Below are 23,531 nucleotides of genomic sequence, written 5' to 3' on the forward strand. Positions count from 1 at the left end.
GCAAACAGAGGGCAACAAGGGATTGCAATTTTACTTAGGACACTAAAAGGGTAGGTCAAGAATTATACAGAACCTCAGGAATTTCAGCTGGATGATACTATGTATATTTGGGTGAGAGTTCATGAAAAGGGAAGCCAGATGGGCCAGCCAGGTTCATGGTTTCTGTTGTGAGCAGAATTCTATATAAGTCCTTCATTACAGAAGGGAACCAAGAGAAAACTGAAACTTACTATCTAAGAAACTTTAAGTTATCTGTGCCTAACTCAGATTGCAGGACTTGGCTGTGAAGGCAGCAACCACAACAACTTCCCCTTCTAAGTGGGAGCCAGTGAAAGTGGCCAGGCTTCCTGTTTCCTGACAATCGCACAGAAAAAGCTCTTAGAAGATTTTTATTTACTAATGTTTACATCTAAATGTTTTACCTGCATATATGTCTGTGCACCATGTGTGTGCCTGGTATTCACAGGTCAGAAAGGGGGAGAGTTAATCCCCTGGAACTGGGTTAACAAATGGTTATAAGAGACCATGTGGGTGCTGGGAAATGAATCCAGGTCCTCTGTAATAGCAATCAGGGCTCCTAACCATCTCTCTAACCACCAGAAGAAAACTCTTGAGTGAAGGGACCCGAGTCTGACGGGAGATCCCTGGGACTTTTCTGGGTTTCAAGATAGAAGGGAAAAGAAGAGGGCGGCTGTTGTTTAAGACCAACAAACACCACTGCACTCATGTGGGCCAGGCTGCCCCACACTGCCCATCAAAGAAGGAGTAGAGAGACTCACCTGGAATGGGGGCTGTGACTGCTGGCTGGATGGGGTAGGCCTGCTGCACAAAGGGCTTGACGCTAAGGACAAACAGTAAGAATCAAAATCATGGATGCAGTGTTGGCTACAACCCTCCCCCATGACCCCATCGCACTGTCTGGATCCCTGCCCGCACTGGGTTGTTCATTCCACGCTGATCTAGATCTACAAAACAAAAGATTTTTCCTGTGTAATCTTGCCCATATAGCCCAATGTCATCTGTCACAGCCCAGGGAAGGTTTAGGATGCCATGAGTCAGGATCTCCCTTCTCCAGATCACATGGCTCAACATATACAAAGAAACTCTTCTTTCTGCTTCGTCCCCAAACTGCCCTTGGCTCGTGGGCTGAGCTTGCTCCCTGAATTCACAGGGGTCTCTGGGATTTTCTATCAGGCACTCCTATTGCAGCCACAATGGAAAGAAACAGTATCCTTGCTGACCTCTGGCAGGTGAGAGAGACCCTGGTACTGCAACCAAAGTCACAGAGGATAAGGGACCAAATTCAAGTTTCTGGCTGTGTCATTACTAATACTAAAGGTAGGGGAAAAGAATCTATACCCGTGCTAACTCTCAAAGGTGGGTCCTTTTCCATGTCCTAGAACACGGGGACATAAGGAAAGGCAGATTCAGGGACTTCCGTTTGACGGTCTTCTCTCCCTTATCCTCTATGAAACCCTGGTATAGGAGAAACTCCCCCAGGGTGGGCTGTCTAACCCCTGCTATCTGGGCCCTTCACAGACTTACTCTTGTGAAGATCCTGGCTGTCCTGTCTGTATCATTCCAGGCCAGAACTAGAAGGCAAGAGGCAAAGGCTTCAGGGTTATAAGTTCTTGTCAAAGCATAGTTTGGGAACGTGTCCAAATTATGCCCCTGCTGAAAAACATCTGATTATTTCCATCTACCAGCTGTGGCATCATCTTTCTGGCATATAGGTACTGTGTTCAAGACCATAACCTACCCCTGACCTGGTAATAGGTGGGTTCCTTTAGCCATTATGTACTGAAAACTCTCCTAAGGCCAAGAGGCAATGTGGAAGTACTTCAGTTTATTCTGCAAGGGCTGGCCCTCCTCTAGTACAAGTACTTTCTGTATACCCCATAATATATAGCTCCCAAGGTCCAAAGAAATGACACATGGACTTTGGAGTAACAAAGTCAGAGCCGGGAGAGGCAACTTGGGCATTCATTTTTGCTGTGAGCATACCTGAGACCTTCGGTGCCTGCTATTCCCCATCAAGAGGGAGAAAGGCAGAATCCTTTCAGTATTACTTAATTGACCAACCAATCACCTCTACTGGTGCCTCATTACTGGGTGACCTCACCTTTAGCATCAACAAAATGGCCATGACTGCTGAAGATGGCCCTGGGGTAACTTCTCAGCCTTCTGGAGCTGTCAACTGAAAATCTTACAAAGAGTATTTTGCCCCTGTGGTTGCTATAAAGTGACCCTGAGGATATGGGGATGGAGACCAAGAACCAGGAAAAAGAGTGGAAGAGGCAGATCATGACTAAATGGGACACCAGAAACAAGACTCTTACTTTCCCCACTTTCTTCTTCCTGTTCCCTTTTCCATCTCTTCCTTTCTTCCTTCCTATCACTACTTCCTTTCCTTCTCTTCTTTCTAGACACGTCTCTCTCGCCTTCCTTGTCTTATATATCTATCCACCCACCATCTATCTTTTAATCTATTCTTCTATTATCTATCTATCCATCTAGCTTGCTATTTTTTATTTTGTGATATTATGGATTGTCCTAAGGGCTTCATGTATGATGAGCAAGTGGTCTACTACTAAGCCATATCCTCATTCAATCCACTGAGCTCTAGTTTTAGATAAGGCCTTATCAAGTTGACCAGGATGGTCTTGAACTTACTATGTTGCCCAAACAAGCTTTCAAGCTTGTGATCCTCCTAAATCTCCCTCCTGAGTAGCTATACCATCATACCCAGTAATCCATCATTCCTGGATTTGGTTGCTAACTTACCCCCGGTGCCCCCGGAAAAGTGGGGCGTGGAATCCCAGGCAGCCCCAGCTTGTTATGGATGGCAGTAGCCGAGACGATCTGGGCTGATGACATGGCAGCCATGTGCTGTAAGGCCTTGTCCTTGGCAGTTTGATCCTTGAAGATGACAGTGACACACTGACTTAATACAGATTACATGGCTACCATGTGGGTTAAACAGTACAGCCACGAGCACAAAGACTAAAATACAGAGCCACACGGAGGCTAGGAAAGCACACATGCACAGAGAGAAATCAAATGGCCAGGAGGCTGTGACTCTGGCTTATGGAATTGGGGCCACTAGCAAGCAATACCTAGTGGCAAAGTTGGGTTTTAAACCCTTAATCCATTTTCCAATAGATAGGAAGCCAAACAATATATTCATTGTTTCTATTTCCAGAAGAATACTCAATGATGTACCACACTAGGGGCAGGGGTGACCCTGCTTTCAAGTGAAAGGTGAGAAGAAAGGTCATCAGCAGGGGCAGGGCCATCTACAGAAAGTAGACAACACTATTTGGGTGCCTGCTGTCATTGGGCCACAGTGCCAACCCTGCTGGGTCATTCAAGGCCTAGGAACCCTGGCAGACATCTATGGGGGGCAGCTCAGAAGCAGCAGACGGGCAGGGGTAGGGGGCAGCCAAGCAGCATGCTGTTGGGGTACATGCTATGGGACTGAGGCTATGGTGGTTCCTTTACCAAAGCTCAGGGTGTGAGGGATGCTACAGTCTTTCCTTTCCTAAATGGATCTTTTCTACATAGCCAAGGCTGGTAACATAAAGCTAGCCAAAAAAGAAAAAAAAATCTGCAAGCACAGCTAAAATACCAAATATTCAGGTTAGAGAATATACTTACCATGCTTGTTACCTGGATACAATAACAAACAGTTTGTTAAAAGGATCACATACAAAGGCAGAGTTACTTTTCTCTTTAGTTAAAAAATACGTATGTATATAAACACAACATTCAGGGGCTATAAAAATGCACGTGAATGTGGTCATTTTCTATAATTTAGGAGAGTATCATACAGACAGCTATGCAACAATGACCACTGACAGAATCCATCCCTCCCCCAATTCCCTGACTGGTGGCTATGTGGTGGCCCCATTATAGATGGAACTGTCAGGTCTTGTGTGTGGCAGGCCCCATGGGTGCAGCAAGGCTTAAGGGGTGAGGGTCTATACTCAGAGCCCAGAGGTTATTGAAGCAGGAACAAAACAGTGACACCAACACAAGCTGTGGTGCCTTCCACTCAGCTGCCACTCAGAATTTAGTGAGGGACAGGGACTGGGAGAACATTAAGAGTCAGCCAGGAGGCAGGTTGACAGAGTTAACCAAAGGTAAGGAATAAACAGGCCAGGCTGCCAAAGGGAAGGACAACAGGAGCTTGAGGGAAAAAAAATCAGACTAGTGAACAATTCTAGAAGCTTCTAACAAAGATGCATTTGATTCTCCAAAATGTAGACAGCACTTTGCCCAGCACACAAGGAACACCATGAGAATTTTTCTAAAAGCTCATAACCAAGAGACAGATTCTCGAAGAATAAAAATATTCTATCACAAATGTTTTGAAAGAAAGTAGAAAAATAAGAAGGGAGAGTAGGAGGAGCTAAACATGCATTTTCACATTTCTATACTTTGTACTTGAGAGCCCTGTGCCAGCTCTCCAGGCTGCACTCAGGACACTGTCAAAAGCAGCCGTGCCGTGGCACCTTCTGCATCAAGGACACAGTGAAAGCCCGGGGAAGTTTGCTTGATGGCTGGTCCCTGCTAGAATGGCCTAGGGTGACTAGAAAAGATGCTTACAATCTAAGCTGGCACTCTTTCAACCCAGGTTTTATTAGCTAGCCAGTCAAACCTCCAACAAGAAGCCTGTCCAACCTGAAGTTGATGCAAGTAAAATTTAAGGAGACAGATAGATATGGAAATAGGATTTTATGGCAGACTGGGAGCATTTATGTGTCCTAAAGCAGAGCTGAGCCCAACACACACAGATGCCAGTATCAATCACTCTGAAAGTCTGGTGGCTTCACCTGGCCTCATCCATCCCGCTCAGAAGGGAATCTGTGGCCAATACGGCTCTACTCACACTTGCTAGTTTTTCTTTGGGCCCATCATTGCAGCCCTGAAGCCATTTGCTGAGATGGAGGTAATAGTGGAGGAATGGCCACAGGTGCCTTCCCCATGCTTCCCAACTTCTTCGGGACCAGGACTGAGTGATTTAAAACAGAGAGGCCCAGACTTTTTGCATGCTGAGCTGGTGTGATTTCTGAGGAACTGCAAAATCACTCCAGGACCTGGCTCTGCTCCATAAGAAAGTCCTGCAGCCTCTCAGAGATCTGTGAGTTCTGTGTTTATGAGATGCTGATGAGAACAGTGATCCTGCCTGCCCCAGTGTGGAATATGATTGGTGCATTTTAGTGGGGCATGTCAAACTAAAGCCCAGGTCCAGAGAAAAACCAGTTCCTTGAATCTCCGAGACCTACTGGCTATGAGGACCTGCTTGAAACATTTTTCTTTGCTAGGTATGTTCAAAGTTCTTCAAAATATCCATGAAGGTCTGATAGTCTCCTTAAAATTTTTTAACACTTATTAAATATGTGTGTGCCAACATAAGGGGTCAGAGAACAGTTTGCAGAAGTTAGTTCTCTCCTTCCACTTTGTGAGTCCCTGGGATTGAACTCCAGTCATCAGGCTTAGCAGCTAGTGCCTTTACCTGCTAAGCCGTCTCACCAGCCGCAGTTTCCTTCTTTTGAAACACAGAAAGTAGTCACCATGTAGGGAGGAAAAAAAAACTATCTTTGCTGTTTGATTACCTCTCACAACTTCAGAACAAGATCTGATTCATCTGTTTAATGACTACTGGCTATTCTGGCAGGTACATAAATAAAAACAAAGTTCAAATAAATAGAGGAGAGCAAAGGCATTGTTTTCTGGGATATCTGTGGCTTTCTTGGGGTGACACACACACTGTTAGGGAGTGAAGTTCTGGTTTCCTGTCCTACCTAGGGCAAATCATGCCACACCTGTCTCTTTCTTCACTTAGGAAGAATTGCACCTTAATTTCTTACACCCTTCTGGGCTCATTATAAATGCATGTATTTGTAGCTACTAGGGGGCTGGCGAACCCCATTGTAACCAGCACATCATAATCTATAAGGCCAGTGAACTAGCAATCAGTAGCAACCTAGTAGTTTGTTCAAATCTGGATACCTCTTAGCTGCCTGTCCTGACAGACAGAAAGCCAAGTGTAGGACGGAAATGTTATCTCAAGTAGTGGCTTCTGCACTTGACCCACCTGCCTGAGAACAGGCAATTTTCTGCAAATGGACTAAAATGTCTACACTTGTGACTTCGTATCTTTTCAGTAGAAATACTCTATTCATTAAATTTCATAGCAGTGGCCCTTCATCTATAATATACATGTGAAAATTAAAAGGGCTGTGTTGTGCGTGTATGGGTTTTGGGTTTTTGGGGGGGGGTTAAAATCCAAAGCAACCCTGGAGATAGATAATGAGCATTGGCAGAGCCACATAAAGATCAGGATAGGAGCCTGGGCGCAGACCCTCTTACCCTGAGATGGGAGTTCAGGAAAACGATCTCTCAGATGTCATTTGCAGCAGAGATACCCACCTGACTTGGAAAATTATCACCCTAAGTGTCAGACATGGGCAAAATGCTTGCTTGTGTCACTGTGGGAAAATACCCTGACCTTTTATCTATTTGCTCCTCTCACCCTCATATAAAAGAAGAGGGGCTGGTGGACCCAGTCAGTCTCGGTGCATGTAAAAATTAAGGAACGTGAGCTATACTCACACACCAAATTAATTTCACTCTAAGATGTGTTTGCAGCTCTTGATGTTTCTGAGATGAGGATGAGATTTACAAAGGATGAACGTACTGCGTTATCTTGAAACACTAGTAAGCCAATATTGAGTTATACTCTGCCTATCTCGGACCCCAGGAAATTCTGAGTATGAATGTACACAGGAGCACAGGAGAAGAAAATGGGGGAGGAGGACTGGGACATGTTCATATTCCCTGTTCCTCTTGAGCCCATGGCCTGGTGAACTGGAGTAGCAGATATGGGTCAAAGATGCTGGAAAAGTCTGGGCTAGAGGTAAGAGACTCCTTATCTATCCTCTTTCCTCACCATCAATTCATGCCATACACCATCAAGGGTTCCACTGCCCCTACCCCATCTGCACAGTCCAGTATCACTCATAAACTCCTAGGCCTGAAACTTTATAAACTGTTAGTAAGTAAATAGGCTTTCATATTTCATGAAGACAGCTCTGTTCTGTTGACTGCCTCCTCTTTGTGATCAAAATGGATGTGGTGTTAGAAAAATACCTGTATGTAACATACATAATAGGAAGACAGCAATGAGAATGCACATGGCCAAAGAGGACGCTCTTCTAGTCCAGGACACTGTATGAACCAGACTCTCGCTATCATGAGTTTTTCCCTCCTTTCTCGTTGGTTTGCAAAACACTATCTAGATATTAGCCACAGACAAACTTCAAGGGGTAATAAATATAAAGAAAATGCATGGTCTCATATGCAGTGTATCTCAGCTGCCATTCATTAATGAACACCATGCTATATATAGCATATATAGATAACCTGTAAAGTTCTAACATATGGAATATAGAGTATGTATACAAACCATAGAACACACCAGTTTATCCATGGATGTCACAGAGACCAAGAGTAAAAAGCTCTCATGAGCTATTAAATGCTTCCCTGCAAAGATACTTTTCCCAGCAACATAAAATTATAATGCAAGGGAGGGAAAACAGCAATTTTCTTGAAAAAAAAAAAACACATTTTTCCCCACCAGAAAAAGACAAAACACAAAATACTTCCCTAAGAATTACTTTTGCAGATGTTTCTAATCAAGCAAAGTGTGTATTCATGTGACCTCTGCAATAATTGGCCGTGACCCTTGAGCAGATAAACATCACAAAAACATAAGGTGGTCTGGGCAAAGGATGGGGCACTTGAATGTTTTCTAGCTGAGATCTCTAATTTGCTTATCATTGCAGAAGGCGGGAGCAAATACAAAAGGGGCAATTCTGGTCAGGCCACAGCTACTGTGGAGGAGGGAAGCCACATTCAGTGCTGGCCTGACTTGCTGCCTAATGAGTAGCAATTAATTCATGGTATTGTATTTCGAAATGCCGAAGACTCCATTCACATCAAAGAAAAAATGTTTCAAGGCTTTTACACATTGTTCATTTTCAAATGTACAGAGCTATGTTTAGCACAGTGTCATTGTCCATAGCCGTTCTTTTCTTCTGATGTGGGCCTTTGGCTTCACAAAGAACTGCATAAGAGGAGCTGGGTAAGTGAGCCTTGAGACTGTCCTAGGAATCAAGGATGAAGGCCAGCTGTGGTCTGGAGCTAGGTCCTGGGAAAAGATGCAAGATGCTTTCCTGTGTTGTGTCCTTTTGTCTGGGAGCTGGCAGCAGAGTTCTGGAGTGAGAGATAGCCCTCACTGCTCATCTTTGCCATTTCCTTCAAACTCAGAGGAGAAAGGACAGTTGAAGGGAATCCATGCACAGCACCCTTAGTCAGGGACAGGAACCCTTCTGGGTAGCTCTGAGAAAAACCTGGGCTCGGCACCAGGCAGCCTAAAGATCAAGGTCAGATCTGTGATCCCAGGCAGGTTACAAAGCTTCTCTGAGCCCTTATGGTCTCTTTGATTAAAGTAGGGGCAAGGGCAGTCCAGATCAGACAGAATGGCAACCCACTAGTCCAACATCCAGGCTTCCCCTCTTATGACCTGCAGCTCAGGAGATCTGGTCTTCACTGCACAAGCTTGCTTACCAACATTATTCTAGAGTGTTCTTTGATAGGCTTTTGGAGGTTGCTTAGCAAGAGATTTCTCATTTCAGGGATAAAAACATAGAACAGAGCTGCTTCAGATTACCCTAAAAAAATCTTCAAGCCCTGATTCACCTGTACTAGGCTCACAAGGTCAGTCCTCCATTGCCATATCCCTGGTGGAGATTCTAATTCCACCCCACTAAAATCAGCTAAAGCACCTCTGAGGTCCAAGGATTCAGGTCATGGAAGCTAGAGAACCTGAAAACTGGAACCTGAAGGAAGTTGACATGGTTTCCCAAACCCAAGACATGGCCAGAAGGATGCAAGTTCCCATCAAGGCTTGGGACCTTGTGTTTTGTTCAGGTCCCAGTCCTCATGTGTGGCCCAGGGGACCACAGTATGTCTGCCAACTGTGGTGGAGGCCTTATTGGCAACACCGATTGGATGCAGCAGGGAGTATTGCACCTAAGCAATACTCCATGGAAGTTCTTGAACTTGGAAGAATGAGATCAGTGATTTGAACTTTAAGCTCTTTGCTTATTAGAAGGAATCAAATCACAAAGGGCCCCAGGCAGAATTGAAGAAAGGCCTCAGGAGAGTTCATGTAGCTAATTTAGTCATTCACTGGATAGGTCAGAGGCACATGCATCTTCTGCTCGGCTAAGGCACTGTTAGAACTTTTCCCCGTTGCATGCCATGGCTGGACACAAACAAATCTGCCCAAGACGGATTCTTGCCAAGGTGAGGACAGAGCGAAGGTCTTATTTCCTCTTCATATTTTCTCATACTGTGCAATCGTTTGAACAAACATGAGGTGAAAAGGCTGGTTCCAGCCATCTCCCTGGCCATCAGCACAGTTAAGCATGGGTCCCATGCTCTCTACCATGATGGTTCTGGACATCTTGGGTGAAGAGTTTCAGAGCAGAAATCTCTGTGTAAAAACTCCGCAGAAGAAAGAAAATATGTAAAACATGGGAAACCAGCTGCATTATTTTTCCATGCCAGACTGAGTCTCAATCTGTAGAAACTCCAAAAAAGCTAATTTTGATGAATTTGTAGACAGTAAAGCATATCAGAGTAGGGAAGAATTTCAATTGTTGTAAGCTGGTTCTCAGACCACTATGCTGTCTCCTATGCCCTATCTGAGATTTCTTCGGTTAAGATTCTAAATTGCAGGGGACTAGGGTGTCAATGGCAATAAACAAAAGCAGCACTGGTGCAGCTAAGCAGATGCAGCTGGTGACAAAAAACAAACAGCCAGCTCCAAGTTGGCATCTGTGAATTCCAATCCACCTACACCACAAACCTAGAGGCCACCTGCCTACTGCATTGTGTGGGTCCCTCTTCAACTTTGCTGATGGAATCTGGACAGCTACATAGCCAGGGGTCACCTAAAACACATTTGCTCCCAGAAGAGCCATGGGTCAGAGGGGCTCTGTCAAAGCTGGGAAGCATCCTCAAAGACAAGCTCCCAGAGGCCTGGAGGAAGCACTTTTGCTTCTTTCTTAGGCATTTTGATCAAGATAAGCCCTTGACTTTGTGTGAATTGCCACTATCTTGGTGCTCTGGCCACAAATGCCTTTCATTCCTCTCTCCATCTTCAGGCGCTCTTGAACGTCTACTTCAGCGGCTGACACCATCCTCTCTGCTCTGATGCACTGCTTCTTAGTGTCATTCCATATTTCCTTTCTCCTTTTCACACTGTTATGGATCCAACCACACCAGGAAAGCACTCAGCCCCTGGGCTCTATGCCCAGCTATCCCACATGACCACTGCCTGTGTCTGGGGTCATCAAGTGACCAAGTCTGTCTTCTGAAGCTGCTGTAAAAGCAGAGGGAGTCTTGAGCTGGTGTCAAGGGCAACAGGAACTCTTGGTAGACAATGAGGGACATCCGGCTGAATAAAACTTTAGCACCAGATGGGGGCAGAGTTTTTTTCCCTTGGTTTTATTTTATCAAAGTAACAAAAGAAAGGCTTGGGAGAGCAGGGGAAGGGGGAGGGAGAGGAATTATGTTTAGTTAGGGAAGAAGAGAGGTTGGAGGGAATTAGAAAAAGCACAGAATAATGATTTTTCCTCTTGATTGTTCACTAACAACAACCAAGTGACTTCTGGAGTACACAAACCTAACTATTGTAACTATGGTTGACCTAGGAGACTACCTTAAGTTTGTGGCAATCCCCCATCTCTCCAGTACTGTCATTACAGGTAAGAGCAAGCATACCTGACAGTATACTGATGGTTTTTTTTGGGGGGGGCGGGGAGTTGGGGCTTGAGGCAGGGTTTCTCTGTAGCTTTGGAGGCTGTCCTGGAACTAGCTCTTGTAGACCAGGCTGGTCTCAAACTCACAGAGACCCACCTGCCACTGCCTCCCAAGTGGGCGTGTGCCACTACCACCTGGCCTGTACTGACTTTTATATACTTAAAATTTAACAAAAAGTTAAAACTTCATAGTTAATTCTGATGCATGTGCCCAGCTCATCAGTATTCCTTTAAAAGAACCCAACCTTTAAGAACCACTCTCCACCTTATTGTTCTAAGACAAGACTAGGTTTGACTGCCTAGCAAGCCTAAGGAATCCTGAGAGACCTCCCCAACACTAGGATTGTAGACATGCAGTGTGGCCCTGTACCCAACTTTACATAGGTGCTGTGGATCTAATCCCAGGACTTCCTGTTTGCTTGGCAACTTTACTGACTGCCATTTTCCATCTTTTAACACAGTACATTTTAAATGTGTTACTGAAAAAATTATTCAGGGGGCTGGAGATATGGTGCAACAGTTAGGAGTACTGGCTGCTCATCCAGAGGTCCTGAGTTCAGTTCTCAGCACTCACATGGCAGCTCACCACTGTCTATAATGGAATCTGATGCCACCTTCTAGTGTACAGAACTCTCATGTACATAAAGTACATAAATAAAACTTTTAAATTAATCTTGTTCAGAAGTTCTATCATATATTCTGCAGATGTAAGAACAGAATTAGTATTCATAATTCTCTCTTTAAAAACACTGAGGAGGGTGGGGCAGTGGTGGTACATACCTTTAATCCTAGTGCTTGGGAGGCAGAGGCAGGTGATCTCTGTGAGTTCAAGGACAGTCAGGGCTGTTACACAGAGAAATCCTGTCTGGGGGGGGGCAATGAGGAGGGAGACCAAGGCAGTCACAGCAGGGGTTGACCATAAGGGATAACCGAAGGCAACTGAGTGGGGCCCAGGTTGTACACGAGCCCCTGGTCCAGGTACATACTTCTACCACACTGTCATAGTTCAGGCTAACCACTAACTAGGCCTGTGCCTCCAGCTTGGCTTCTCTTACTATCCATCTTCCTAGAGCAAGTTGCAAGGTCTTTCCACAAAGGCCTTATGAATAACCTCTGTGTGCTCCCTAGCACCTTGGGCAAATGCTCCCCCTTCAGTGAGATGACACAGGACTGCTGCAATCACTGCCCAGGAACCACCTCCACTGTACTCTTCTTCAGGATGCTCCAGACACCCTACCCATATGAAAACTTAATAGAGTCCTCTATGGCCAGTTTTAATAGTCACCCCTCCACAGAGTTGTCTTCAATGTCCCACTCTTGGATCAGGCCCTGTTTCAGGTCTACTGCAGATGTCTGGCTATGGGAACCGACCAGGGCATTAGCACAAAGTTTAGTGTTTCCCCAGATTACCAGCTCTACGAAGTCAAGGCCTACGATGCACCAGGTTTGAAGAAACCCCAGAGGACTGAGTGAGGCATCACTCCCTTGTTTTTAAAGTTCAATACAACCTTTTCCTGTGTGCTAAGATGGAAACGGACTTAAGAATCTGCAACCTGGAAGATGATGGAGCCTATAGCCACTCTGAGAACCAGTCAATAACAGAACAGCTGACCTTTAGAATTTATACTAACATTTTCAGGCTGACTGCAGCTGGAACTTTCATTGAGAATGCCATAAGAGAGGTTCTGTCACCTCTGTGAGTCGATGTTTTTTTGCTCAGAGAAACACAAGCCAGGAACACATACTGCAAGTGGGACACTAAGGATGAAATAACAGCCCTCCCTCACACAGAGGCTAGAGGACTCCTTGGCCTTCTGCCTGAGGTGGTTTCTCAAACTATATTCCATGTAACACCAAAGGAAAATGTAGAGCTAAGGATCTGAGTGGGTGGGTGTCAATTAGATCCAGTTTTACGTTTCAGGTTACAGTTTCTGTAACCTGAATATGACTGTAGGTAAAGCACCTGCCAGTGAAGTGTAAGGACAGGAGTCTGAATTCCCCAGCACTAACATAATGGCGGGGGGGGGGGACACAGCCTTTTCTTAATCCCAACACACAGGTGGTAGAACCAAGGGATCCTGGAGCAAGCTAATGGCTACAGCAGGCTAGTCACTGAGCTCTGGCTCAATATAAGGTAGAGAGAAATTGAGGAAAACATCCAATGTCAACACATCTAGAACCGCCGCCCCCCACACACATACAGAAAGACCCTTGTAAAAGAAGGGAGAGGTACCCGGTCAACTTGCCTCAAGCTAGAGTTATTAGGAAAGAGGAACCTCAGTTGAGAAAATGCCTCCATCAGACTGCTTTGTAAGCAACTCTAGGGGCATTTTCTTGATTGATAGTTGATATGGATGTATGTGGGAGGGTCACCCCTGGGCAGGTGGTCCTGGGTTATATAAGAAAGCAGGCTGAACAAGCCAGTAAGCAGTGTTCCTCCAAGGTTCTCCTTTAGTTCTTGCCTCCTGGTTCCTGGCTTGAGTTTCCTGAGTGATGGAGTGTGACCTGAGAGTTGCTTTTGTCATGGTGCGTTACCACAGTAAACAAGAAGGCTGCTGGAAAACCAGTACGCTAAAGAATTCTCTCATACCCTGTTCTGGTAAAGGAGAAGCAATTAGACTTGGGATAGAAAGATGGCTCAGGCCAGGCGTTGGTGGCGCATGCCACCTGGTGACCCATATGCTAGAAAGAGAGAACAGACACCGGAAAGTTGTTCTCTGACTTCTCTGCATGTGACACAGACACACAGACAGACAGACAGACACACACACACACACAGACAGACAGACAGACGCGCGCGCGCACACACACAGACAGACAGACAGACGCGCGCGCGCACACGCACGCACACACACACACACACACACACACACACACACACACACACACACACACACACGTTTAAAGCAAGTAGGCTCATGGGGAAGTGTATCCCATCAGGGACCCAGTCATATAATGCCAACTTTTGCCAGCTCTGTGGGAAGACAAGGGAAAGAGACCCTGGTTTTAGTACTCACAGAAAGTATAGACATGCCCCCTTCACCCACCCACTCCAAACACACATCCCACTTTGATTTCTGTATATATGGAAACACGGTGAGTAGCCTGGAGAAAGCATTGCCAATGAGAATAGACCAGTGGTAGCCAAGTCATCTGCCACCTTCTCCAACAAGCGGCCTACATCTTTCTCAAGGAAAACACAGTATTTCATGTATATCCTGCCACCCCCACTGCATACCTAGGAACTATTCGTGCTATTTTCAAGATGACTTCAAATTGTGTAGTGAGTTTCTCTCATCAGTTAATTTGGTAGTTCAACTAGGACAATCAGCCCGTCCCTGTGGTGAACTCACTGAAGATACCCATCACTGTGTCTTTCCAGTGTGCTGCTAGATACCAGAGCCCAGCAAAGAGAGCTGAGACAGGACTCAGAGATCATCTCCTCCCTTCAAGACCCATGTTCTGCTGATGGCTAGTGAAGCAACATCAGACTAACATGTTCATGGGATATATGACTGGCAAACAGATATACCAACAGCCAGCCTTCTTTCCTCCTTGACTGTCCTGAGGCCCTTAGAGTGGTGAAAAGGCACCACCATCCACTAAGTTACTGGTGACCACTAGTGTCTACTCCAAATTATCTCCATATATTAGCTCCGTGGTACTAAGCAGGCACTTAGTAGAAGGGCTGTGTGTCCAGCTCCAAGGACTGAGAGGTGGCCACTTCTCTATACTATGCTAGCATGAAGCTTTCTGCTAGTCTAAGATTCCGAAAGAGTTGAGTTTAAATCCCTTCTTGGTTCTTTATGAGTCTTGGTAGCTTCTGTCAAGTCCATTAGGGACTTGAATCATTGAACCATAATTTCTTGTATATTTTTTCTTGAGATAAGAACAATGTACAGCTAACTTGTGGCTTCAATGAGAGAACACAGAAGGCTCTGCATCAGAATAAAACACCTGTCCTTGAAATCCTAGACACTGAAGGGCATTCCTCAGACACATAGTCATGATGCTCCCTCCAAATCAAAGCATGGCTCTTTCTGCTATCAGCCAACAGTGCCCTGTATCTCAGAGTCCCATTTACATGGCTAGTTCTAGGACAGGAGATCAGCTACCATGAACCCACCTATCAGTGCCAAGCCTGGAACATTTGGTAGGAATTAGCTGATGTAGAGAGACACAGAGGACTCCATTTCTTTTTCTTTTCTTTCTTCCTTTTTGTTTTGTTTTTGTTTTTCAAGAAAGGGTTTCTCTGTGTAGTACTGGCTATTCTGGAATTCAGAGATCTGCCTGCCTCTGCCTCCTGGTGCTGGGATTAAAGGCATATGACACCCACTACCCCATGAGGACTCTATTTCTACAAGAGTAGTGTGGAAGAAAAGAATGAAACAAGTCAAAAGAAGGCAGCGGCACTTCTCAGGGTCAAATGGTGAGTATGTCCTCTTATGCCTACCCCCAAGGAAGGGTTGAAAGTGGGGAGAAAGCATTCTTTTTTATTGTTTAGGAACAAATATATAAAAACAATTATGTCTGCCTGAATATAGGTGTATGCATGATACCATGACACATTTGATTTAAAGAGAGTTGAAAAGCCTCCAAGTGATTTCTCACATTGTAAGGGGATCCCTTCTGAGAAAGACAGTTTTTTTATCATCTTCTGAGGTTTCCATCCAGCCCCTACCACCACCCTCATCCTCACCCCCCACCCTGTAAACATACAGGGAACATACACATAGTGGAGAAATAGTTTGTCACATCACAGATGGAAATACAAAATTGGTATCTATAAACTTCTTTGTACATCATTAATTCATTAGCCTAGAGAAACTAGAATCAGAGTGAGAATTTGAGCAAGCACATCCACATAGAGAGTATAGCACCTTTGGTTAAAAAGCAGGGTCTAGAAAGTTCCTTTAGCCTTCCAACTGCTCAGCCAGTGCAGCTCAAAGCCAGCCACCATCAGCCACACGTGCGAGCGAGCAAGCATGCTGCCCACTGCAGAGCGCACATCCTATGCTCCTTCCTACCCTAGCTCTGCTCCAGTCAGCCAGGTTTGAATTTTCAAAGCTGATGGATTTGGGAAAGAGGTCCCAGTGTTCAGCACTATAAAATGATACTGTTTTGGTGTGGAATAAAACCACAAAAGTAATGAGTGAGTTGGGAGGGGGTGAGAATATCAACAATATGATCCTAAATTAATTTTTACTATGAACTAAAGACTTCCCAGAGACTGTGGATTAGTGCATGGAAGAGACATAAAAATCGGGCACACTTTACTATAAACTCCAGAGCAGGAAAAGAAACTCGAAATTAAAAAATTACCAGTGCCTTAATTTTTAAATTTTTATTTATGAATGAGGCACATATATAAAAAGCTCTACATAAACCTGCACACGAGTTTGAGAATTTAGTTATCTCCAAGACCCATATCGGTAGATCTCTTTATATCTCTGTCCCCCTTTTCTGTATGTTTGAGATGGTATCCCATTATGAATTTGCAGCAATCCTCCCTGCATCTGCCTCCTAGTACTCGGATCACCGGTCTAAGTCACCATGCCTGGTTGAGACTTCTCTACTAAAAAAAAACCTATTTAAAAAAAAACAGCATGTCAGACAATGTGGAAAACACCTGATGAATATTTGTGTTGAAAGAGAAATATGAAAATGCAGTTTCTTGAGATTACTATTATTTATTTTATGTATGCTATTTATGTGTATGTGTGTTGATAACAAAGGCCAGAAAATGGCATCAGATACCCTGGAACTAGAGTTGCGGATGGTGTTGTGAGCTGCCACCAGGATGCTGGGAATTGAACCTATGTTCTCTGGAGGAGCAGCCAGTGCTCTTAACCACTGAACTATCTCTCCAGTACTGTATTTTTTTTTTAAAACTAAAAGGAGTCATTTCTAAGTGTGTGCTATAAAGTAATTTCACAACAACTCTGGATGATTTTTTTAAAGTATGCCTCAACTGTTTCTCTGGGTATAGACTGCTAGCCCGGCACTCCAGGACGGTTATCAAAATATTTTTATTTTGTTTTTTTAATCATGTTTCTGCGCTGAAGCTATCAAGACCAGCTCTCTGCTGCGATTGCGTTGTTACTGGGAACACGCACACGCTCACACACACAGGGAGTTTAATGTGAGGCCAGTACAGAAACAGAGAGATTAGACACAAAGAAATGTAAACAGCCCTCACATGCTAGGAAGCTAGGTTACAAGAATCCCGGCACCAGGCATTCACCAGTCACCATGGAAAACAGGAAGTGAGGTGCATAGCAACCACGAGCCAAAAAGCAGAAAAGCGCATACCTTTAGCTTGGAATGAAAATCACGAGATTTCCTTCTGGCAAGAACCTGAATGTGACTAGACACCTGCAGGGTAGGGGAAGGGAGGAAAACAAAGGAAAAGCCTGTAACCATGGAGATGAAAAGCCCCCTACAACTGGGCAAGCCAGACGTACCTTAATGGCGGCTTGAATTTCTCGAACTTTCTTTCTTGCTAAGACCTGTATATGACTAGACACCTACATTTTTCGGGTTTATGCGGGGGAAACAAAACAAGAAAAAAAACAAAAACAAAAACAAAAAAAAAGGAAATCAAATATAAAATCGCTATTCCTTGGGAGGGGCGGGGTGGGGGAGGTTATTTGCATCTCAACGAAGCTCTGCGGTTAGGAACATACAGTCCCAGCCAGACACCAAGCCCCCAGCACTGATCTAAAGCTTTACAAACCACAGACTTGGGCAGGCTCACTTCCCATGTTCCCACCTGAAGAGATCACAGGTGAGTGTTGGGGTAGACCTCATTTGGAGAGCCATGAGCAGGGGGAGAGGAGGGGTGCTTTTTTATGAAATTAAAAGGACAGGGATACAGGTATATGAAAATATTTACGCCTCAGTATCAGGAGGGAAAACCACCCTTTCTCAATTTAGAGCGGGCTGTCCATAAATTGGCCTGTCCTACACAATCAAAGCTGAGGCTGGGATGGGGTTCTTATCCCCTGGAAGACTGTAGATTCTGTGGCAAATGCTGAAATAACACTGACACATAAATTAGATCTCCAAGACAAATGGGACCCAGTTAGCAGAGCTTTTTTTTTCCTTCTTCTTCCTTAAAATTTCTTTAATCCTTCTACTCTTTTGGGAATCAACTGGGTGCCAAGTGAATCTGCATATTATTACAAAATGAAATGTGTGAATACAGCCAGCCAGTTAAAAATCTGGGTTGAAAAACCAACTCAGCTTTTCTGAACCACACACTGGAGAGGTGTGGCCAAAAACGGCCTACAGGCACTCTGAGGACAGTGCCCTGTGTGTGTGTGTGTGTAACCAAGGCCAGGTAGGCCTCTGACACACACTGGGCAGGCAAACCAGCATCTGTTTCAGTGGGACTTGATTAAACTTTAAAATGCCCCAAGTGAAGGGGTCACCAGGCAAGTGACCAGAGCTCACTGGCCAAAAGCCAGTTGAACACTGCTGTCTGCACTGGGAGATTCTGAACCTTCCCATTACAAGTTCAAAGGCCTGGGCTTTCTGGCAGTTACCTCATTTCAAACTCTCCAGTGACTCTGACAACAGGACTCGGCATTAACAAGGATTTTTGGTGGTTAAAGTATTTTTTTTTTTTTGAGTTTCAATAATTCCGCTTTCTTCCCGTTTCCAGAGAAGCAGGGCTCCCCATCCTCTTCACCCTTCCATCTGGCTCCTGCTGATACTCATTTTCACCCAGACTCTTGTCTGAGGCCCTGACTCAAGGAGGGCCATGGCTGGGTGCATCCCCAGCAGACAGGGCCTGCCTGCCTCTGTGCTGGCAGGAGGCCCGCCCCTTTCTGCCTACTCAGCACGGGGCCAGCACAGGCAGCATTTCTGGGGGACAGCCCAGCCCCCTGATCCACACTCCAGAAAGGGGAGCTGAGGAGAGAAGGGACAGGGCTACTGCTGCTCAGCCTTAAAGAGACACAGGAGAGTAGGCTGCATTCAGGCCTCAGCTATCCCCTTATCTCCCTTTAACTATTTTGAGATGAGGTCTCTCACAGTATTGCCCGAGTGGTCTTGAACTCCTGGGTTCAAAAGAGCCTAAAGCCTCAGACTCCCAAGTAGCTGGGATTAGAGGTATATGCTACCACATCTAGTTAGCTGCAGCTGCTGAACTCTGTTCCAAGTCATTCCATATAGGTTAACATAAAAAAAATGTTTTCCATCAATGGCCCACCCATTACATGGGTCATTTGTTTCTTTTTCTGATTCCAGAGACTGATCTCCCACCCTTTCCAATTGTGAACTTGATCACATCAGAAATATGGACTGCTTTGTGTTCAAAAGAACCAGGGAAGGTAGAGACCTGGCCAGAGTCAGAAGAGAATACCCACTCCTGTTCTGCAGCATCTAAAAATTGTAACTGCTTTATAGTTACAGTAGCAGAGGCTGACAAAAGGCCATTGCTAAAGAAGCCACAGTGCCCTGGAAGTGTATCGCTCAGTATCGTATTTAAGGCTTTGCGAAAGGCCACTGGCGTGACTTCATTGAAAGCATGACAATTATGTAATCGTTTCAGGATGTTAAAATGCACTGGACCTCCAAATCTCTTGGCTTGCCAGGGTAAGTGCACCTGCAGCCTTCTGCAACTCTGGCAGATGTTAGGGAGGTGGGGGTGGGGGGAATGGCAGGACTGAAAACTCCCGAGCAAGGAGAGGTTCAGATACTGGTTTGGCAGTGAACTGTGCCACATGTGTATCACAGCACACCAGTGCATGCTCAGGCCACAGAAATGAAAAGTGAAAAAAAACACTCCAGGACACCTACAGGGTGGACTCCTTACAGGGCACTGGGCCTGGGGCTCCTAGAGCTGAAGCACAGCAGCCAAGGCAGCCCAATGTCTCCGGGCCATTCGCTGACATGCAAACCTTGCAGGCGGGTACTGTACCTGCTTCCTGGTCCTTGTCTTCCCTGTCCTGAGTTTGATGTATCTGGCTATCAATTCATTTCTACCTGCAAGAAAGAAGAATTTATAATAAGGAGAGTACTTAAAGATAAGTAAACAAAGTCCTTAAAACAGTGGTTCTCCACCTTCTTAATGTTGCAACCCTTTAATTCTGTTCCTCATGTTTTGACCAACCATAACATAATATCGTTGCTGTAATTTTGCTCCTGTTATGAATCATAATGTAAACATCTGGTATGCATGATAGCTGATATGCAATCCCAAAGTGCTAGAGACCCACAGGTTGAGAAGCACTGCCCAAGAAACTAAGAATAGAAACACGATTCAAGAATTTTAAATTGAAGAGGCTGGAGAGATGGCTCAATGATTAAGAACAGTGGCTGCTCTTGCACAGGTTCAGTTCTAGAACCCTCAGGGTAGTTAACAATCCTCTGAAACCCCAGTTCTAGGGGATCTGATGCCTTCTTCTGGTCTTCAGGGACACTGCACGCATGCAGTGCACATACATAAATGCATGCAGGCAGAACACTCACAAACATCAAATAAAGATAAATCTTAAAAGAAAAACAGAATTTCGAATTGCGGATGGCTGGTGGAGTGCTTGCCTAGCCCTGGGCTAGCTCCCTAGACCATATAAACCAAGTATGATGTTGCACGTTTGTAATGCCAGCACTTGGGAGGTGGAGGTAAGAGGTCAGAAATTTCAGATCCGCCTGAATAAGAGACCTTGATTTCTTTTCTTTTTTGACTTAGTTGGAGCTTTTTCAGTTTATTCTTGACAGAAAAACAGCACACTATCTGAGAAAAATGTTTACTAAGGGAAATTAAGATAAAGATCACTTAACTTTAAATTTTGTCTACCACCAACAATTGAATTTATCTTTTAAGAAAATGCCAGTATAGATGGACATGGTGGCACACAACTTCAATCCCAGCACTCTGGAGGCAGAGGCAGGTGGATCTCTGAAACCAGCCTTATCTACAGAGCAAATTCCAGGACAGGCAGGAATACACAGAGAAAACACGCAAAAAAAAAAAAAAAAAAAAAAAAAAAGCCTGTGTAATTTTAAACAGTGTGATGGGGAAGAGCTACACTCTGAGAATGAAAACCCATTTCTGAAAACGTGGACCCTTCTGGAGTGGTCCAGTGAGTCACTTCAACCTGTTCCAGAGTCAGAATTTTGTGGCCTTTGTCTCTGCCTTCAAGTGCTGGACTAAAGGTGTGCACCACCTGGCCCCTGCATCACCTTTCAAGGCCTGCATTAACATGGCATGTTAGAAGCAGAAAATGTACCTGAATGATCCTGGCACTGTGACATAGCTTGTATTCTGTGTCTGATTTTCCAGACGCAATGCACACCTGAAACCGTCTTCTTATCCTAAGCCTTCCTTACCTACTCTCAACTTTGTCATCTTTTAGACTCCTCCAGGTGCTCTTATAGGACTTCACACACAGCCTAGATGCCTTTCAAGAGAGGTTTTGTGTCCTCCTGTACCCTCTGACTGTCCTGCCTGCCTCCTTTTCAGAAGAGCATGCAGAACTAGAAATGGTCACGCTGTGAAGCTGAGCATGCATGTCACCCTCTCCACCTAGACACCCACTCTGCAGATGCTGTCTACCACCACGCTTATTACTTTTTATTTTATGTATATGGGTGCTAATTTGGGGGGGTGGGGGTTGTTTTTGGTTTTGTTTGAGACAGGGTTTCTCTGTGTAGCCCTGGCTATCCTGGAACTTGCTTTGTAGACAAGGCTGGCATTGAACTCACAGAGATCTGCCTGCCTCTCAAGTGCTGGTATTAAAGGTGTGCGCCACCCTCACTCAGCTATGTATGTGGTGTTTTATCAACATGTCTGTGCATCGTATGCATGCCTGGTGCCCACTGAAGCCAGACAAGCATGTCAGATCCCCCAGGACTGGAGTTATAGATGGTTGTAAGGCACCATGTGAAAGACTGTTCCTCAGATACACCCCTCACCCTGTTCCCCCTCCTTTCAGAACTGCTGGCATTTTTTAAGCCCCCAATACAAAACTTTCCATTTATTTCTACTCCCATTTTGCCCTATTAAATTGAGCCCATCATTCCAGCCTGTCAAAATCTTTTCAGATCCCAACTCTGTAACTGAATGTACCTTTTCCAGACCATTTAGAGAAGGGCTTCTGAATTCAGTTTGGGGGAGTGCCTCTGTGAGCATCCCCTTTCAAACTTCTCGCTGCCAATATCGCCTGTAGTGTCATTGGGACCTACTTGTCCATCTCTCAGATGGTTGTGCAGATTTTGCAATTTGTCATAAAGGCTCACTGACAGCCGAGCCCAGCCAGGAGTGCCTAATTACCAGAAACCAGACCTGAATGACAATGTTCACAGATCAGCCGAGCACCCTCCAGCCCAGGGCCCTCTCTGGGCATCCATTCAGGGCTGGTTAAGTGGCCAGGGCTCTGTGCGACATGCAATTTCACTTGGACCCTGTCCAGATGGCACAAAAGAGGCTCTTGCCCCAAACTTGCTTATTTTCTGTGAGGACAGAAAAGATGGCTCAGGAGGTGTGACATGAAACCGACATAACGATTTTCGATTTCTCATAGCATTGGGTTGAAGGAGTAAGATCTCTATCTAGGACAACCACAATCACCCAAGATCCCTGAGTCTATGCAAATGGCACTGTGCTTTAATCATATTGGAAAGTGATTCTAAAGGCCACTTCTTCCACATCAGGTCCTTACTGCAGGGATGTGCTGAGCACGCCTCTCTGGTCATTTCACAAATGGCTCAGTTAAAGGTGGGTGTGTGGGGTACCAGCCTGCTTACACAGACAGCCCACATTAAAATAAGAGTCAAGCTTATCTTGCTGTCACATCCTTGTTCCAGAAGTTAACAAGAACTTTGGTTTTCTGTTTGGTTGGTTGGTTGATTTTTGGCTTTGATTTTTAGAGACAAGGTCTCTTTCTATGTAGCCCTGGCTGTCCTGGAACACAGAAGAGATCCTCCTGCCTCTGCCTCCTCAGTGTTGGGATTAAAGGCATGCACAGAACCACTTTATAAGGCTTGAGGTTTTTTTTTCCTTTCATGCCCTACTTAAGAATTATTTCTGTCTTTTAGATATTAAAACTGCCTGTTTTAACTTATGCAAGACAATGCATAAAAGCCTGAGCAATTCTCTTGCAAGCAATGTCCTAATATGGCTTGTAAACTGTGATTTCAACTCTGTCTAACTCAATTACTATACTATATGGTTTAATTTGGAAGTACAGGCTAATCTATTACCTGGATCAAATTATTTTAAACAATTATTTAAAAATAGCAAATACACAGAAATCCTCTAAACCAAAACAGAAACCGTATGGTTGACTCTATTAAAATTTTTTACATTTATTTCTAAATCTTGCCTGAATTAAAATATTCTGTCTTACTTGGAAAACAAGAGTGGCATTCCAACTGTCTGGGTTTCTCTGTGACCCTGAGTGCTACGTGATTCAAGTGTTTGCATTCAGAGGCCGGAGAAGAATGTTTTCACATTGCACTAGCACAATCTCCTTTCACTGCCTTGAGAGGGTCTCTCATGAGACCTGAGCTCAGCTCGGCATTTCTCATCTGGGCTAGCTTCACAGCAAGCCCTACACTCCTCCTGCGTCCATCCCACTCTATCGGCAAAATCAGGTTTTGCTTTTTTAAAAAATATGGGTTCTGGGG

General features: G+C 44.9%; 1 protein-coding gene across 8 annotated transcripts in view; it reads right to left on the reverse strand.

The window, feature by feature from the left end:
* The window catches only part of Tead1 (TEA domain transcription factor 1), a 224,254-nt gene that overhangs the window by 47,401 nt on the left and 153,322 nt on the right, over nt 1–23,531 (reverse strand). For 4 of the 8 annotated variants that reach the window (XM_040756225.1, XM_040756235.1, XM_040756232.1 and 1 more), the window contains 7 exons: nt 19,822–19,886; nt 17,360–17,422; nt 17,208–17,270; nt 3,658–3,669; nt 2,785–2,919; nt 1,546–1,592; nt 780–841 (listed from right to left, as the gene is read on the reverse strand). In XM_040756225.1, the coding sequence (XP_040612159.1) occupies nt 780–841; nt 1,546–1,592; nt 2,785–2,919; nt 3,658–3,669; nt 17,208–17,270; nt 17,360–17,422; nt 19,822–19,886 (447 nt within the window). The remainder of the gene's footprint in view (nt 1–779; nt 842–1,545; nt 1,593–2,784; nt 2,920–3,657; nt 3,670–17,207; nt 17,271–17,359; nt 17,423–19,821; nt 19,887–23,531) is intronic. The other 4 variants (XM_040756219.1, XM_040756220.1, XM_040756217.1 and 1 more) reach the window with 4 other exon arrangements.

The sequence above is a fragment of the Mesocricetus auratus genome, unplaced genomic scaffold (assembly GCF_017639785.1).
Source record: "Mesocricetus auratus isolate SY011 unplaced genomic scaffold, BCM_Maur_2.0 Super-Scaffold_4256, whole genome shotgun sequence".
NCBI lineage: Eukaryota > Metazoa > Chordata > Mammalia > Rodentia > Cricetidae > Mesocricetus > Mesocricetus auratus.